The 17,318-nt window shown below is 44.7% G+C and overlaps 1 protein-coding gene across 9 annotated transcripts in view; it reads right to left on the reverse strand.

Annotated features, from left to right (window-relative positions):
* Positions 1-17,318, reverse strand: part of LOC108931026 (FYVE and coiled-coil domain-containing protein 1-like) — a 39,042-nt gene that overhangs the window by 21,396 nt on the left and 328 nt on the right. For 6 of the 9 annotated variants that reach the window (XM_018746656.1, XM_018746598.1, XM_018746608.1 and 3 more), the window contains exons 2-7: positions 15,240-15,335; positions 13,915-14,021; positions 9,443-9,568; positions 6,972-7,078; positions 6,118-6,261; positions 546-630 (exon numbers count right to left, since the gene is read on the reverse strand). In XM_018746656.1, coding sequence (XP_018602172.1) covers positions 546-630; positions 6,118-6,261; positions 6,972-7,078; positions 9,443-9,568; positions 13,915-14,021; positions 15,240-15,297 — 627 coding nt within the window. In that variant the 5' untranslated portion in view covers positions 15,298-15,335. Of the gene's footprint in view, positions 1-545; positions 631-6,117; positions 6,262-6,971; positions 7,079-9,442; positions 9,569-13,914; positions 14,022-15,239; positions 15,336-17,318 lie in introns of those variants that run through there. The other 3 variants (XM_018746591.1, XM_018746626.1, XM_018746641.2) reach the window with 3 other exon arrangements.

Here is a 17,318-nt window from a genome sequence, read left to right on the forward strand (position 1 = left end):
TTGTGTGATTGTATATTTGAATAACCACTTGTTGGTTGTCTGATTCATATTTTACACCCATAAAACTAAAGCCTGACCCAGAACACAGTGTGATTAAGAATATTCCAATCAATTTCACAACATGCTGTGAAGAATGCATTGTTTTCAAAGCAATAACAAGATTGAAACATTCAACATTTTATAAGGAAATACTGCCATCTAGAGGTAAAGTGCTTATATTTACAATGAAGACCTCTTGATCACAGGCATCCAGTAGAATATTTATTCATATGCAACTCCACTGGCAATCTACTAAGGTTGAGCTTTGCAAAGGCTTCCAGAGGGCAGGGGCTCAAATGAAAACAAACAAACTCATATTTAAATTTCTTATTTGGTCCACAAAGTGAAATTCTACCAAAGTAGGAGTTCAGCACTGGAAAATTCAGACAGAACCCTGATGGAGCCATTAAGTTGAATTTTTACTGTTACCCAAATTACACTTTAACACACAAGCACAAACCCCAATGACACATTACTACTCTCGCTGATGGACATCAAAGACTCACCTGTGAGTAGCTGCTCACCAGGCTGCTGACGCTGGAGTAGCGGCTCGGAGGTTTCCACAGGTGGGCTGGTGATCCCAGTGACCTCCTATAGGACGAGACAATGTACCATGAGGCTCCAGCTCCCCTGGACTGCCCATATTACATATAACCCCCCTGCTGCCACCTTAATAAAAATCATTAATGGAAAAGGAACTGGGGAGTTTGGATACAAGCAAGGAACACTACAACACTCTTGACCAGCTTATTTTTAACTGCTTAAACATTATAACAGTTTTTGATGGTTTTTATGTCATGGGGAGGTTCCTGTAGATTTAGAAGGAAAGTCCATCCATCCATCCATCCATCTTCCTCCGCTTATCTGGGACCGGGTCGCGGGGGCAGTAGTCTAAGCAGAGCCCCCCAGACTTCCCTCTCCTCGCAAACCTCCTCCAGTTCCTCTGGGGGAACCCCAAGGCGTTCCCAGGCCAGCTGGGAGACGTAGTCTCTCCAACGTGTCCTGGGTCTGCCCCGAGGCCTCCTCCCAGTGGGACATGCCCGGAACACCTCACCAGGGAGGCGTCCAGGAGGCATCCGGAACAGATGCCTGAGCCACCTCAACTGGCTCCTCTCGATGCGGAGGAGCAGCGGCTCTACTCCGAGCTCCTCCCGGGTGACTGAGCTCCTCAACCTATCCCTAAGGGTGCGCCCAGCCACTCTGCGGAGGAAACTCATTTCTGCCGCTTGTATCCGCGATCTCATTCTTTCGGTCATGATCCAGAGTTCATGACCATAGGTGAGGGTAGGAACGTAGATTGACCGGTAAATTGACAGCTTCGCCTTACGACTCAGCTCCTTCTTCACCACAAAAGACCGGTACAACGACCGCATTACTGTGGACGCTGCACCGATCCGTCTGTCAACCTGCCGCTCCATTTTTCCCTCACTCGTGAACAAGACCCCGAGATACTTAAACTCCTCCACTTGACGGAGCAGCTCCCCCCTAACCCGGAGGGGGCAATCTACCTTTTTCCGACTGAGGACCATGGCCTCGGATTTGGAGGTGCTGATTCTCATCCCCGCCGCTTCGCACTCGGCTGCAAACCTCTCCAGTGCACGCCTGTAAGTCTTGATTCGATGAAGCCAACAGGACCACATCGTCCGCAAAAAGCAGAGACGAGATTCTGCGGCCACCAAAACAGACACCCTCCGTTCCCTGGCTGCGCCTAGAAATTCTGTCCATAAAGATAATGAACAGAATCGGTGACAAAGGGCAGCCCTGGCGGAGTCCAACATGCACCGGGAACAGGTCTGACTTACTGCCGGCAATGCGAACCAAGCTCCTGCTCCGGTCATACAGGGAACGAACAGCCCGTAGCAACGAGCCCTGAACCCCATAATCCCGAAGTACCCCCACAGGATGCCACAAGGGACACGGTCGAATGCCTTCTCCAGGTCCACAAAACACATATGGACTGGTTGGGCAAACTCCCATGAACCCTCCAACACCCTAGTGAGGGTATAGAGCTGGTCCAGTGTTCCACGGCCAGGGCGAAAACCGCATTGCTCCTCCTGGATCCGAGGTTCGACTATCGGTCAGATTCTCCTTTCCAGTACCCCGGCGTAGACTTTCCCAGGGAGGCTAAGGAGTGTGATCCCCCCATAGTTGGAACACAATCTCCGGTCCCCCTTCTTAAAAAGAGGGACCACCACCCCGGTCTGCCAGTCCAGAGGCACCGTTCCCGAACTCCACGCGATGCTGCAGAGGCGTGTCAGCCAAGACAGCCCCACAACATCCAGAGACTTGAGAAACTCGGGGCGGATCTCATCCCCCCCCGGAGCCTTGCCACCGAGGAGTTTTTTGACTACCTCAGCAACTTCAGCAAGGGTAATGAACGAGTCCCCCTCCGAGTCCCCGGCCTCAGCTTCCTCTACGGAAGGCGTGTCGGAGGGATTGAGGAGATCCTCAAAGTACTCCTTCCACCGCCCGAGGACATCCTCAGTTGAGGTCAGCAGCGCACCATTTCCACTGTAAACAGTGTTGGCGGAACACTGTTTCCCCCTTCTGAGTCGCCAGATGATTTGCCAGAATCTCTTTGAGGCCGACCGAAAGTCTTCCTCCATGGCCTCACCGAACTCCTCCCAGGCCCGAGTTTTTGCCGTGGCAACTGCCAGAGCCGCGCTCCGTCTGGCCCGCCGGTACCCGTCAGCTGCTTCAGGAGTCCTATGAGCCAGCCAGGCCCGATAGAACTCCTTCTTCAGCTTGACGGCATCCCTTACCTCCGGTGTCCACCACCGTGTTCGGGGATTGCCGCCGCGACAGGCACCGGAGACCTTATGGCCGCAGCTTCGAACCGCCGCCCCGACAATGGAGGCGTGGAACATAGTCCATTCGGACTCAATGTCCCCCACCTCCCTCGGGACCTGGTTGAAGCTCTGTCGGAGGTGGGAGTTGAAGACCTCTCTGACAGGGGCCTCCGCCAAACGTTCCCAACAGACCCTCACTATGCGTTTGGGCCTGCCAGGTCTGTCCAGCTTTCTCCCCCGCCATCGAATCCAACTCACCACCAGGTGGTGATCAGTTGACAGCTCAGCCCCTCTCTTCACCCGAGTGTCCAAGACATATGGCCGAAGGTCAGAAGAAACGACCACAAAGTCGATCATCGACGTCCGACCTAGGGTGTCCTGGTGCCAAGTGCACTGATGGACACCCTTATGCATGAACATGGTGTTCGTTATGGATGAACCGTGGTTAGCACAGAAATCCAATAACAACTCACCGCTCGGGTTCAGATCAGGGAGGCCGTTCCTCCCAATCACGCCCCTCCAGGTGTCACTGTCGCTACCCACGTGGGCGTTAAAGTCCCCCAGTAGAACGACAGAGTCCCCAGTGGGAGCGCTTTCCAGCACGCCCTCCAGGGACTCCAAGAAGGCCGGGTACTCTACACTGCCACTAGGCGCATAAGCACAAACGACAGTGAGAGACCGTTCCCTGACCAGAAGGCGTAGGGAGACGACCCTCTCATTCACCGGGGTAGACTCCAACACATGGCGGCTGAACTGGGGGGCTATTAATAAGCCCACACCCACCCGCCGCCTCTCACCCTGGGCAACGCCAGAATAGTGGAGAGTCCACCCTTGGTCGAGAAGAGTGGTTCCAGAACCGAAGCTGTGAGTGGAAGTGAGCCCGACTATATCTAGACGGTATCTCTCAACCTCCTGCACTAGCTCAGGCTCCTTCCCCGCCAGTGAGGTGACATTCCAAGTCCCAAAAGCCAGAGTTGGTGTCCGAGGTTTGGGTCGACCGGGCACACGGCCCCGACCACCGCCCAAATCACAACGCACCGGCCCCTTATGTCCTCTCCGGCAGGTGGTGAGCCCACCGAAGAGTGGCTCCACGTCTTGGCTTCGGGCTAAGCCCGGCCAGGCCCCGTGGGCATAGACCTGGCCACCAGGCACTCACATGCGAGCCCCCCCCCCAGGCCTGGCTCCAGGGTGGGGCCCCGGTGACCCCATACCGGGCGGGGTGAACGAGATCCTTGATTTAATAGTCATAAGGGGATTTTTGAACCGCTCTTTGTCTTGTCTGTCACCCAGGACCTGTTTGCCTTGGGAGACCCTACCAGGAGCATATAGCCCCAGGCAACATAGCTCCTGAGATCATTCAGGCACTCAAACCCCTCCACCTCAGTAAGGTGGCAGTTAGCGGAGGGGTACATTTAAATACTGCTTTAAATATTCCTGAACACTAAAAAGTGAACAAAACAAAATGTTCACTCTTTAAAAAAAAAATCAATTGACACAAGCTGCAAACAGAAATTACAATATAAAATTGTACTCATCTCCTAATACATTGGTTTATCAGTACTTCTTAAACTAATAAATGCTTAGACAACAGATCTAGGCAAATGGCACAGGTGTTACCAACAGCTGCAAAATGGCATATTCAGTTTGAAGAAGCTGTGCACTCCCTGCAGAAGACAAATTTGTCAAAGGTATGAGGATGCCACCACTGTGTGTCACTGTAGAGTTCGGGATGAATGTCTACGCTTCTGGGACAAACAGACTTTAACATGGCAATTTTTTAATGAACGTTTCCATCTTGTCGTAGAACTAGAACTGTTACATATCCTGGATGTTTGGACTGAGGAACATTTTCAGCATAGAAGTGTGAATGCTGAAAAAGGTGGATTCATAGGGTACAGGAGGAGAGTCTAATTTACATTTATTCATTTAGCAGACACTTTTGTCCAAAGCAACGTACATCTCAGCAAAAGTACAATTTATGCATTACATTAAGAGAAAGAGAGACAGCTGCAGACAAGGTTTACTCAAGTAAACCTAGACCTAATCATCTAGACAGGTTTTGCATTCTTCATTACTACACAGACACTGCTCACCAGAGCACTCAGAGCTTTTACATAGTTGACCTTCTGACTGATATACTTATTTGATCTTGATCGAGCTAAAATGAAATATCTGTTGAAGGTAATTTTAACACAACTATGTGGGGGGAAAAAACACCACCAGTGCACAAAGGTCACTGAGCATACACCTCAAAAAGGTCAATTTGTGCACCTAAATCGATGGATTAAGTTTATCAAAGTGTTTGAATCTGTGTTCAATCATTTGTTACTTTTACATATTTATGTCCTTTTTGAACCTCCATTTCTGGTGTCCTGTGTGCGGAAATAAAGCAGAAATGTGCAATATCGGCCACCAAATGACCAAGCTTTACCTGATAACATTTCCATGTGATTGCTGTGTATATGTGGGGGGTGCCGTGGCGCAGTGGGTTGGACCACAGTCCTGCTCTCCAGTGGGTCTGGGGTTCGAATCCCGCTTGGGGTGCCTTGCGGCGGACTGGTGTCCCGTCCTGGGTGTGTCCCCTTCCCCCTCCAGCCTTACGCCCTGTGTTGCCGGGTGGGCTCCGGTTCCCCGTGACCCCGTATGGGACAAGCGGTTCTGAAAATGTGTGTGTGTGTGTGCTGTGTATATTTGCACTGTTTACACTGCTGGCAAACAACCAGAATCGCGACCAACAAAAAAAGGAAGTGAGCATTTCTCAGCACACAGCAGATTACCAAGAAACATCAACACCCATCCCCAAATTAACAGGGAAGTGAAGAGTTGGTTTATGAAGCAAACCGCTGGAAGTGCATCACTGAACTGTCCTCAAACCCAGACCCTTCCTCTTTCAGTCTAACCACTGCCTTTTTCTGACCCTCTCATCTGCTTTACTCATCAGTAAACATGTAGGATTTTTTTAATATAAATAATTAGCACTCAATTTCATTTATAATGGTAGAAGGTGTTTAAATTCCAAAAAGGAACACATGAGTGCTTGGTAAGCTAACAACTAAATGACATGCTGAATGAAAAATGTGCATGCATTGAACCTAATCTCTGTAATGTCACCATAGGTTTTACACAACCCCTAAGGTCAAGTACTTAACATTTGTAAATACATTTGCAGAAAATCAAATGAAAATTTTAACAGATTATTTACTTAATCTTCTTCAAACTTTCATGAGATGGCTTTTCCCAACAGAAAGGCCTGTGCCAGTGTTTCACAGAGTTGAATTTGTGTGTGTACCTGGCAAATGTGGGCCAGGCTGAGTCCAGGTCATAGCCCATGGAAGCCACATCAAATTGGACCTCATTCAGCTCATACAAGTGACTAATGATGTCTACATTCAGGTGGGACTTCAGGAAGGGACTGCGAGCATAGTACCACTCACTGCGTGAAGAGAAAACATTGAAACAAGTAAAAGGCAGTCAACACAGAACGCACGCTTATAAACTTGAGCCAGCATGCCTGTGCACACCATAATGACACAACAGAGCAAGTTCTCCTTTATTTACAGTGCTATTACTGCCAATTCAGAGGAGCTTTAAAAAAAGCAAGGGAAAAGTGGGGTTTTGGATTTGAGATGCAGCTTGCTGCTGTTTACAGAGGTTTAAACCCAACATCTGACTTGAGAGATTCCACCAGAGCCCAGTTGCCAAACTAGAGGAATGAGGTCCCCATGGCCAAACAAGGAAATGATACAGCAAAGATGGTATTGTTGGGGAAGTAAGACAAGTTATGAGGAAGAGAAATGAAGCAATGTTTATAGAGAAATTAAACTCATTTCCTTTAAAATTGCAAATAAATCTTAATGCTTCATTAGAATTTACATGTAAAAATTAAATTTGCATGAAAATGGCAAAAGACAGAATTTGACCATTGTGTAAACTTAACTGAAAGGTTACTGTCCATTTTCACTCAACTTTTTTGCTGATGTCAGCTGTAGATACAGTACTTCACTTTTTTCTGAACATTACAAGTTCTCAGCAAATTCCCACTGTCAACACTGAACTGGCCACTCAAGAGCAGATAACTGTCATATTAGACAGGAACCTGGTTTCTCAACTGATAAACTGACATTGTTCATCGCTTTCACCTACCTGGTGACCCTCTCGTTCATCAGACACTGCTGCAGTGTGTCAGCCAACCGCTGGTGCACCAGGGAATAGCGGATGAAGGCTCGACCTTTCCCCAGAGAGGTCTTCAGCTGGAACAGGGAAGACAGTGCCCACACAACACACAAACCCACTTGACCCTACGGATGTCACGGCATAACACTTGCTTCACTGGAATCTCTATGTGAAACCAGGCTTGTAGTCACATAACTGCTGGTGTGATACTCAGTTGGGCCAGTACCCTGTACCTCTGGGCAATTTACTTAAATGTATCTGGCTGCATAAATTAATAAACTATGTATAGTCATTGCCCAGTAAACATCATAGGAGGTCAACGATGGCACACCTTTACAACTGTGTTATTTTTGGCTTTCGACAGTAACCTCATCAACACCAGTGTAAACTAGTCAGTGCAACAACTCCTGTTTCTTCATCAGTCCATTAAATGCTATGATTAAGAGCCGCATGTCAAGTGGGTCAATAATCCATGAGGTAGGTGTGACCACACTTGTGTGTCAGAAAGATTTTAATTAATTTTGCATCTCTGGTGCTTATTGTGTCACTCTACTAAATTTATAACAAAGTAAGTATACATTGCCATTACCCAACTTTTCAACTAAAACCAATCTTATGACTTCATAGGACAGGCCATCGCAATCACACAGTTAGCAGACAAATACGGTTACTGGGAGTTCTCTGGTCCATAACCCTGATGTTAATCAGGCAATGACTGTTCTATATTATAGAAACACCAAGGCAAATGGAAAGTTTCCACTTCAACTTTTGGTAAAGGCTCCGCTACAATACCCTTAAGCAAGGTAGTTTGCTCCAGCAAAATCCATCACTTTAGCAGCCTAATAACAACAAAAAGTAATGTTGTGTCTGCCTATTCCCATGCTAAGTTACTAACATTGTATCCTGTAAGGAAAGCTCCTCTGACATATAATAGGGATGAGAGGTAGGATGAGCTTTGAAGAGGCCTGAGAAAACCAGGTGGCTACAGTTCCTGGGACCAAGGATAGCAAACCATGCAGGATTATGACTCTACACGTAACACATATGGCAAGGGAGCAGCTTCTGAGGAAAATACTCTTTTGGCATCATACAGTGACTAACTGTCCTTTCTAGCTTTCTGTAAAATAAAGTTCTTCTACAACAGAAAGAATAAAAATAGATCTGAGTAGAAAGAAAAATTTAACAGGCCTAGACTTGAGTACAAGGCTGGGACAGCAATTACAAGAAACAACAACTCGCTGCCCAGCAGTAATGCGATAACATCAAGTGTTATAATTCTCATAGTTAATAATAACTTTGTTATTTTGAAACTGACTGATGCTCAACCACAGAAAGATTACACACTGAGAAATGATAAGGGGAATTTAGATAAAAGATCAAAGACTAAATAATATGCACAAATGAAGCAAAAAACAGGCACTTGAATGAAGGTAAAAAAGGAATGTGTAATTGAAAATACACAGGTGCAAATACTATATATTTATAGCTCATTTTTTTCTGTGTATGTTTGCAGGTGTGTGGATTTAAAAGGAAAAAATAGTTAAGATCTTTGTGAATATTAGGTGGCTAGAATTTCCAGGTACCTTATTTTATTGCATTGACATATTAGTATACACAATCTCTTTCAGATTTCTCCCCATCATGCAATTCTGTTGGAGTGGCTATACTTTCAATAATACTGTTATATAATCAGACAAGTATTTTTGGAAGAGTGGAAAAAAGTAAGGGTGATGCCATTTTCAGACTTATACATTAACTCAGCCTTTAATGCTTCTATCAGGTTTTACACACCTACTTTCTTGACTTTCACTACTTCAGTACAAACACCTAAAACTGAATAATAAGATGCAGGGTATTTCCATCAGGAAATGAAATCATTGTCACTGCTTATTTCCTCAGGGTTAAATTTTCTTCCATATGTTTGAAACACTCTGTATATATAAAGATGATACACAAAAATCTTATTTTGCTATATTACAAGTTACAGAAAGTTTCCACACTGTTACTACACAGGAAGACACCACTAAAGCACCACCCATAACACTGCTATCTGTGTCCGCGGAGGTAGAAAACGTGATGCTTTTTCAATGTGTACATGTCTCAATGTGTAAATGCAAACTGTCAAGCAAGTTGCCTTTTAAGAACACACATACAATTGTGGTCTGAGGATGTAGTCTACTGAACCGAACCACTTACTGAAGGGCAGCAAAGCTATCACTACAAAAACAAATGTGTGAAACTCACCACTGTGGTTGGCCTTTAAGGACATACATCTACATTTATGTCCTTTGGAACTGATGCACCACAAACAGCCACGCTTTACTGCTACAAGAAATCCTTGGGTAAACGCCTGGTCACAGATGCACGAGGAGCGCCAGGCAGAGCAGATGGACATATGTCTAATGATACAGGACACATCACCCTCTGCCCGACTGACTTACCACAGGGATGGACTTGACGTAGCGAATCCCATCATTAGCACCCTTTATCTTAGCCAGGCAGTCGCAGAAGTAATCCCAGTAGTCTTTCCTCGTACCCAGCAATGTTTTTTTCTCCTTCTGGTCAAACTTGAACACAAAGCACAAAAAGTACTATAAAAGATCATTTAAACAGGTATTACACTACCCCATGTTAATGTTTCAATCATTCTTTGATTTGTGAAAGCAAAATTTGATTTCATAAAATCCAACATCATGTACATTTACAGAATTAAAAAGATTTAGTTGTTTCGCTAGAACTTAAACTTCCTAATTCTTTTTATGTTATTTCCACTAACACAATTTTAGTTCTTAAAGACTAAATAATGTTGAATGAGGTGGCAATGAGACAAATATAGAAAAATATTTACTCAGTGGTCACTTTATAAGGTATACCTGTCTGTTTAAACATACAACTTGCCCCCCCCAGAAACAGTAGGCAACACAAGCCTCACTGAGAATATATAAAGCATGCAGAAAAAGTTGAGGTCCAGTTACCTGTTATAGGAATAAATATTATAATGTGTAAGAGAAGTGATCTAAGTGGTATAATATATGGTGCCAGACATGCTTGTTTCAGGATCTCTGAAACAGCCATCCCCCTGGATTTTTTTCATCAAAACATCAAGATTTCAAGGTATAATAAACCAAAAAGCACCAAGTCAGCAGCTGTACCACAGACAAAAATGTATTACTGATTACAGAATGCAAGCTGTTGATCACGAGTAAGCAAATAACAGCTCAGTACAACAGTGGTATGCAGAAGGGCATCTAGGAAGACAAAAATCTTGAAGACAACAGGCTACAGCAAGAGAGGACAACACCCATTCCAGTCAGCTCAGGAGAGAAAGACAAAGCTCCAGTCAAGGTTGTACAATCACTATAACTGGATGACCAAAGAGCGGAAAAACATCCTGGCTTCTACAAAAAAGCATGAATCTGTGGTATCAATGATACAAGCTGCTGGTGTGGAAAATGTTTTCTTTTGAAAAAGTAGGTCTTTTAGTACAAACTGAGCATTATTTACAGATCACAGCACACCTAAACATTACTGTTGACAGCTGCATTTATTCCTGGCAACAATCTACCCTTTATCAATGGATACTTCCTGGCCAAAATATGTTTGACTTCAGAATCAGAAAGAGCTTTACTGCCAAGTATGTTCACACACAGAAAGAGTTTGTCTTGGTGACAGGAACTTCCACAGCACAGACAGGATGACAGTGACAAGACAGATGAGAAGATAGAGTATGTGAATAAGGGATAAAAAAATATATAAAAATATAAAGTACCCAATATACAAAAATAGTCACTAGATACAAATGCAAGGGAGTGTGAGTAAGAGATATGATGTGATAAAAGTGGCCTGGATGTGAGGGGTCTAGAATGATTTTGCTAGCCCTTTTACTGACTCTGGATGAGTGCAGTTCTCTGAGAGCTGGGGGGGATGTGCCGATGATTCTTCCAGCAGTCCGAACTATCTGCTGTAATCTTCTGACGTCTGATTTCGTAGCTGAGCCGAACCAGACAGTTATAGAGGTGCAGATGACAGATTGGATGACTGCGGAGTAGAATTGCAGCAGTAGCTCCTGTGGCAAGTTGAACTTCCTCAGCTGGCGAAGGAAGTACAACCTCTGCTGGGCCTTCTTCACAATGGAGTCTATGTGGGGCTCCCACTTCAGGTCCTGTGAGACAGTGGTGCCCAGGAACCTGAATGACTCCACTGTTGCCACAGTGCTGTTCATGATGGTGAGTGGGGATAATGCTAAGGTGTTTCTCCTAAAGTCTACGATCACCTCCACTGTTTTGAGCATGTTCAGCTCCAGGTTGTTATGACTGCACCAGACAGCCAGCTCTTGGACCTCCTGTCTGTAAGCAGACTCGTCACCATCCCGGTTGAGGCCAATGAGTGTAGTGTCGTCTGCGAACTTCAGGAGTTTGACAGAGGGGTCTTTAGCGGTGCAGTTGTTGGTGTACAGGGAGAAGAGTAGTGGGGAGAGCACACATCCCTGGGGGGCACCAGTACTGATCGCGCGAGTATTGGATGAGAATTTTCCCAGCCTCACTAGCTGCCGCCTGTCTGTCAGGAAGTTGGTGATCCACCGACAGATGAAGGTGGGCACAGAGAGTTGGGTTAATTTGGACAGGAGGAGGTGTGGGATGATGGTGTTGAAGGCTGAGCTGAAGTCCACAAACAGGATTCTCGCATAAGTCCCTGGTTTGTCCAGATATTGCAGGATGTAGTGCAGTCCCATGTTGACTGCATCATCCACAAACCTGTTTGCTCAGTAAGCAAACTGCAGGGGGTCCAACAAGGGTCCAGTGATGTCCTTCAGGTAGGCCAACACCAGTCTTTCAAGTGACTTCATGACCACAGACGTTAAAGCGACAGGTCTGTAGTCATCAAGTCCTGTGATTTTGGGTTTCTTCGAAATGGGGATGATGGTGGAGCGTTTGAAGCAGGAAGGAACTTCGCACATCTCCAGTGATCTGTTGAAGATCTTTGTGAAGATAGGAGCCAGCTGGTCAGCACAGGTTTTTAGGCAGGCCGGTGAGACACCGTCTGGGCCTGGTGCTTTCCTTGTCTTCTGTTTGCGGAAGACCCGACACACCTCCTCTTCACAGATCAAAGGTGCAGGAGGGAGGAAGGTGGGGGTTACTGGAGGTGTTAATTGATGTGTGGAGAGAGGGTCTGAATGGGTGTGGGGTGAGAGACAGGGTTTTTCAAACCTGCAATAAAACTCATTCAAATCGTCGGCCAGTTGTTGAGTTGACACGGTGCTGGGGGATGGTGTCTTGTAATCTGTGATGTCTTTCAGGCCTTTCCACACTGATGCAGGATCGTTGGCTGAAAACTGTTTCTTCAGCTTTTCAGAGGAGTTTCTCTTAGCCACTCTGACCTCCTTTGCCAGTGTGTTTTTGGCCTGTTTATACAAGACTCTGTCCCCATTCTTGTAGGCGTCTTCTTTGGCCTGACGAAGTTGTCTGAGTTTTGCAGTGAACCACGGTTTGTCATTGTTGTATGTTAAACGAGTCCTGGTAGGGATGCACATATCCTCGCAGAAACTGATATATGATGTTACAGAGTCTGTGAGCTCATCCAGATCGCAGGCAGCAGCCTCAAAAACACTCCAATCGGTGCACTCAAAGCAGGCTTGTAAGTCCTGCTCTGCTTCCTCAGTCCATCTTTTAACAGTCCTTATTACACGTTTAGCTGATTTCAGTTTCTGCCTGTAGGTCGGTATAAGATGAACCAGACAGTGATCAGAGAGCCCCAAAGCTGCCCGTGGGACAGAGTGATATGCATCCTTTATTGTGGTGTAACAGTGGTCCAGTATATTACTGTCTCTGGTAGGACATGTAACGTGTTGTCTGTATTTTGGAAGTTCACGGGAGAGATTTGCTTTATTAAAGTCCCCGAGAATGATTATAGCAGAGTCCGGGTGTTGTTGCTCTATGTCTGTGATCTGATCGCCCAGCTGTTGCAGTGCTGCGTTCACGCATGCTTGCGGTGGAATGTAAACACTTACGAAGATGAATGAGGAAAACTCCTGCGGCGAGTAGAAAGGCTTACAGTTGATGAAGAGCGCTTCTAGGTCGGGACAGCACATCTTCTTCAACGCTGTTACATCTGTACACCACCTTTCGTTGATGTAGAAGCATATCCCACCGCCACATGATTTCCCTGCTGATTCCGCGTCGCGATCCACTCTGAACAGTTGGAAGCCCGGCAGATGTAGCGCGCTGTCCGGAATGGCTTCATTCAGCCAGGTTTCCGTGAAACACAGAGCAGCAGAGTTTAAGAAGTCCTTAAGAAGTCTTTGTTTTTTTGGGATAGGAGGAAAAGTTCGTCCATTTTGTTGGGTAAGGAGCGGAGGTTCGCCAGATGGATACTAGGCAGCGCTGCTCTAAAGCCGCACTTTCGGAGCCTAACTAGCGCGCCGGCTCGCTTTCCACGCTTGCGCGTCTTGGAGCGCTTGAGCAGCGCCGCTGCACCTCCGACTACAACGTCCAGCAAAACGTCAGAATAATCGAAAACCGGTAAAATGTTGGGTGGTGTGTACTGCCGAATGTTCAGCAGTTATTCCCTGGTAAAACTGATTGTAGGAGTATAACTAAAGACAGGGCAAACTAACAAAAACAAAACAACTGTGGAGCTCCACACCGAGGCGACCGTTCGCGGTGCCATCATGTATATGTCCCATATGTTCATTCTTGTGCAGTCCCGAGATCTCAACACAATACAGAACTTCTGGAATGAGGCTCAACAGGATGAATGGAGCCAAAAGGGAGTTGCACCCTGTTCCAGTTACATCTACCTAATAAAATGGGCTGGGAATAAGTATCTTCAATATAGGTGCTGTATATTTTGGTTTACTTAGGATTTTGGGGATCTTGGCGTAAAGCTTTAGATCCAGGCCTTAACTTCTCCTTACCTGCAGCAGGTACTCTAGCTTGTAGGAGAACTTGTGGAGGGAAGGGCTGTCATCTGTGATGGGATCCCCAATATCCTTGTACTCCCTGCTCAGCTCAGCCACAGCCTCTTCAACAGGTGCCAAGAAGGACCATAAGCAGGGAGGATCACACACACCAACCCACATATAAGTAAAGTATGAGAATGTTTACAAACCAGTTGTCGCACAGCCTAGGTTTGTTTCTTTCAGGAAGAAATCGGGCTGCACCCTTCTTTTCTTAACCAATGTGATCTCTGTTTCTGTTATTTTTTCCCCCCAGTATAAAAATCTCTACTGTCATTATGTCATCAGCACTTGAACCCCCAGAGGTTTTTCCTTGCTTTTAAGCTGGGAGTGTTTATGTTCCTTTCCTCCGTGGCTTATTTATGACTTGAATGATTAATATAGTTATTGCAGCAATTTAATGTATAGCCAACCTTTTATATGCATTACATCTCTGATCCTTTGTTGAGCAGTTTGTGTCACTGTGTAAGAAGAGCCCACTACAAAAATAAATTTAATTGAACTGAATTCAGAAAGAGCACAAGAAGGCAGCAGGAAAGGAGAAACATACTTATGCTTAACATAGTAGAAATTACTCAGCTGTATAAACGGGTATGGGTAAAAGTTAGTTTGGGTCAAAGAAATAAGTTACTTTAGAGAAAAAAGTGAGCTAAATAAACTAAATGACTATTAAAAATTACTAATTTGTCTGATTTATAAAATTTTCCCCTTAGTCTGACAGTAAAACAGTACCTACATCCCAAAGAGCTCTTTAATATTAAAAAACATTATTGAAAGGACACAATCATTCTTATTATAACTCAGTGCCACCCATAAAACCTGCATGTTCTGTAATGACAGAAATGGGCTCTTTGTGCGTGCCACACTGTTTCCGTTTAAACTGCGCAGCTGTTCCCTGCAGAAATTGGTGTTGCTGCTTGTGGTTGATGCAAAGGAGCCACAAACTCTCTACTGAAGCTGCTCTGTAGTAAAGCTAACTAAAACTCACAGTTCAGTCAAAGGAGAACAAACAGGAAGTAGCCCTATACCCTTTGGCTGACATGCAAGCACACATGTCTTCTCTCACTGTATTTCAACACGCTCATGTGCACATAAACTGTCTCACAAACATCCTACACTTCTCACATACACAAAGCAACACATGATCTAAATCTGCTCACAGAGAGATACTGTGCAAACTGCACAAATATGCACTTTTGCTATGCTATACACAAACTACTGATCACACAATGCAGACAGTCTTAAATAACCTTGCACTCACAGACAGACACACAGCCACTTACCATGTAGATCTCGGATGATCCTGTGCAGCTGGCTCTCCCCTACCGAGGTGGCAGCCATGGTGCTGCTCAGGTGCTCAGGAGCAGGGCAGCAGACTGCTGAGTCAGGGAAACATGGGCTTTCAGAGGCAATCTTCACAGGGCTGCCACACACACCACATCCATTCATAACCCACAAGCAGAGCTTAAAAACAGGGCACCTGAGAAAAGCAACAGTGGAAAAACACCCCTAATGGAAAGTAGAATGACTGAACAACTCTAAATTAGTATTCATACACCTCTCTTTTTCCTTGTACGTACTGCAGATCACTTTTCTCAGGCTCAAAGCTCTTATGTGAAAGGGGCTAAGATAATGTAACAACAGCTGTGATTTCTTTTATATGCAATCGTAAATGTGTCTAGATACCCCTAAACTAAATTTTAGGAATACTGTACAAATAACACGTAATTTTATTTTCTAAAATGCACCTCAGCAGGCATATGGCACCTCGGTAAGATGAAGTTAACAGAACATTTCCAAGAACTTTCACACAGTAAATATGAATGGGAAGCTCTGGTCATCTGATGCAAAAGGTACTGACAGCTAAATTAAAAACTTTGGCATCAATTTTTTAGATTGCCAAAACTGACTGAAGGTAACCTGGTTATTATGTGACACCATACTTAAAGATTACACTCAAATGTGGGCAATGTTACAAATAATACTGCAAAAATGAAAATACAAAAATAAAAATATGATTTTGCAAACATCATCCGAATATGTATTGTCTGCTGTGGATCTTACAAACTGTTTACTAACTATTCACAGGTGAACCTGAAGATTTGCTGAGAGCATCTGGCCTTTCCATGTATCAATTTTATTGCTTTGATGATCAAATAACTATAAGCTTCCAGTGGAAAGTAACTGTCCAGTGACTTTTCTTGTGCTGACCTGGTCAGATCAGTGACCTAGTCAAATCAGATAAATCCACAAAGTATAAACTTAACGCAATGCTCTAACATCCACCCTTTTTGCTAATTAAGTTTCATTCTATATTTTGTGTTTTACAGTTTTGATATGCACAACAATTATTTAACTTGCATCTATTGGATAAACACACAACTACTTAAATCACAGAACTGCATTAAACTCACAGCTGAATTCCACAGAGGACTGATAATGGTTTCCACATAACTCCCTTCACAAACAATCACAGTATGAAATTGCTCTGCAGAATGAGACTCTAAGAGCCATACTTCTCTTCACCAACCTCATCTAATGTACACAGGGCAGGCCAGTCTCCAGCACAGGATTTATGCAATCATGACATACATGCATGTTGGAATAAAATGACCACAAAGGGCAATTAAAGGGGAAAGAACACAACTAAGTGCACATTGTTTTGGTTATGTGCACCCACATCCATACACAATGTGTAGTGAGGGGCTGCTGGAGCCTTGCTGTGTGAAGGTGGTAACCACACATGCTCTGAAAATGAAGTCGATGTCTTACAAATTCAAAGAATGAGTGCATGAATCCAAAACTAACATTTACAATTATTTGTTTAGCTGACGCTCATCTCCAAAGCAACTTACACTTTTAAGCTACTCACAATTATTTACCCATTCAGAAAAATGATTGTCAGCAATTAATATTTATGTCAAGCGAGACCTGCTTGTCCTGTTGTAACCTGTAAGGCAGGAAAAAAGCTGTCTCGCACACTATGCTTCTGAGAGGACCTCTGCTGTGGAAAAGCAGTTTGAGACAACAGGAAAATAAAGACTAAGACAGACAGGTTTCCTTAACTTTCAAAGTCACTTAGAACATAAAACACACTGCCGTGGAACTATTCAATCTATTGTCTTTTTTTTTTGTAATAGGCAGGCTAATAGACAGTCTAGTATATCACTAGATAAATATATATGTGTAATTTTAGAAGTTTTAAAGATTTTAATTCTTTTTCCTCATTTTTTAGCTCCGTCACGCGGGTCCCGTCCGCGCCGCGCAACAATATATACAACAACATGTCTGTCAGGCGTCTGTTGTGTTGAATTTTTGCTCGTCTGTGTTAAAAGCGTGCCATTAGGGTGCATTAACCTTTA

Source organism: Scleropages formosus, chromosome 17 (assembly GCF_900964775.1).
Source record: "Scleropages formosus chromosome 17, fSclFor1.1, whole genome shotgun sequence".
In the NCBI taxonomy this organism is placed as follows: Eukaryota; Metazoa; Chordata; class Actinopteri; order Osteoglossiformes; family Osteoglossidae; genus Scleropages; species Scleropages formosus.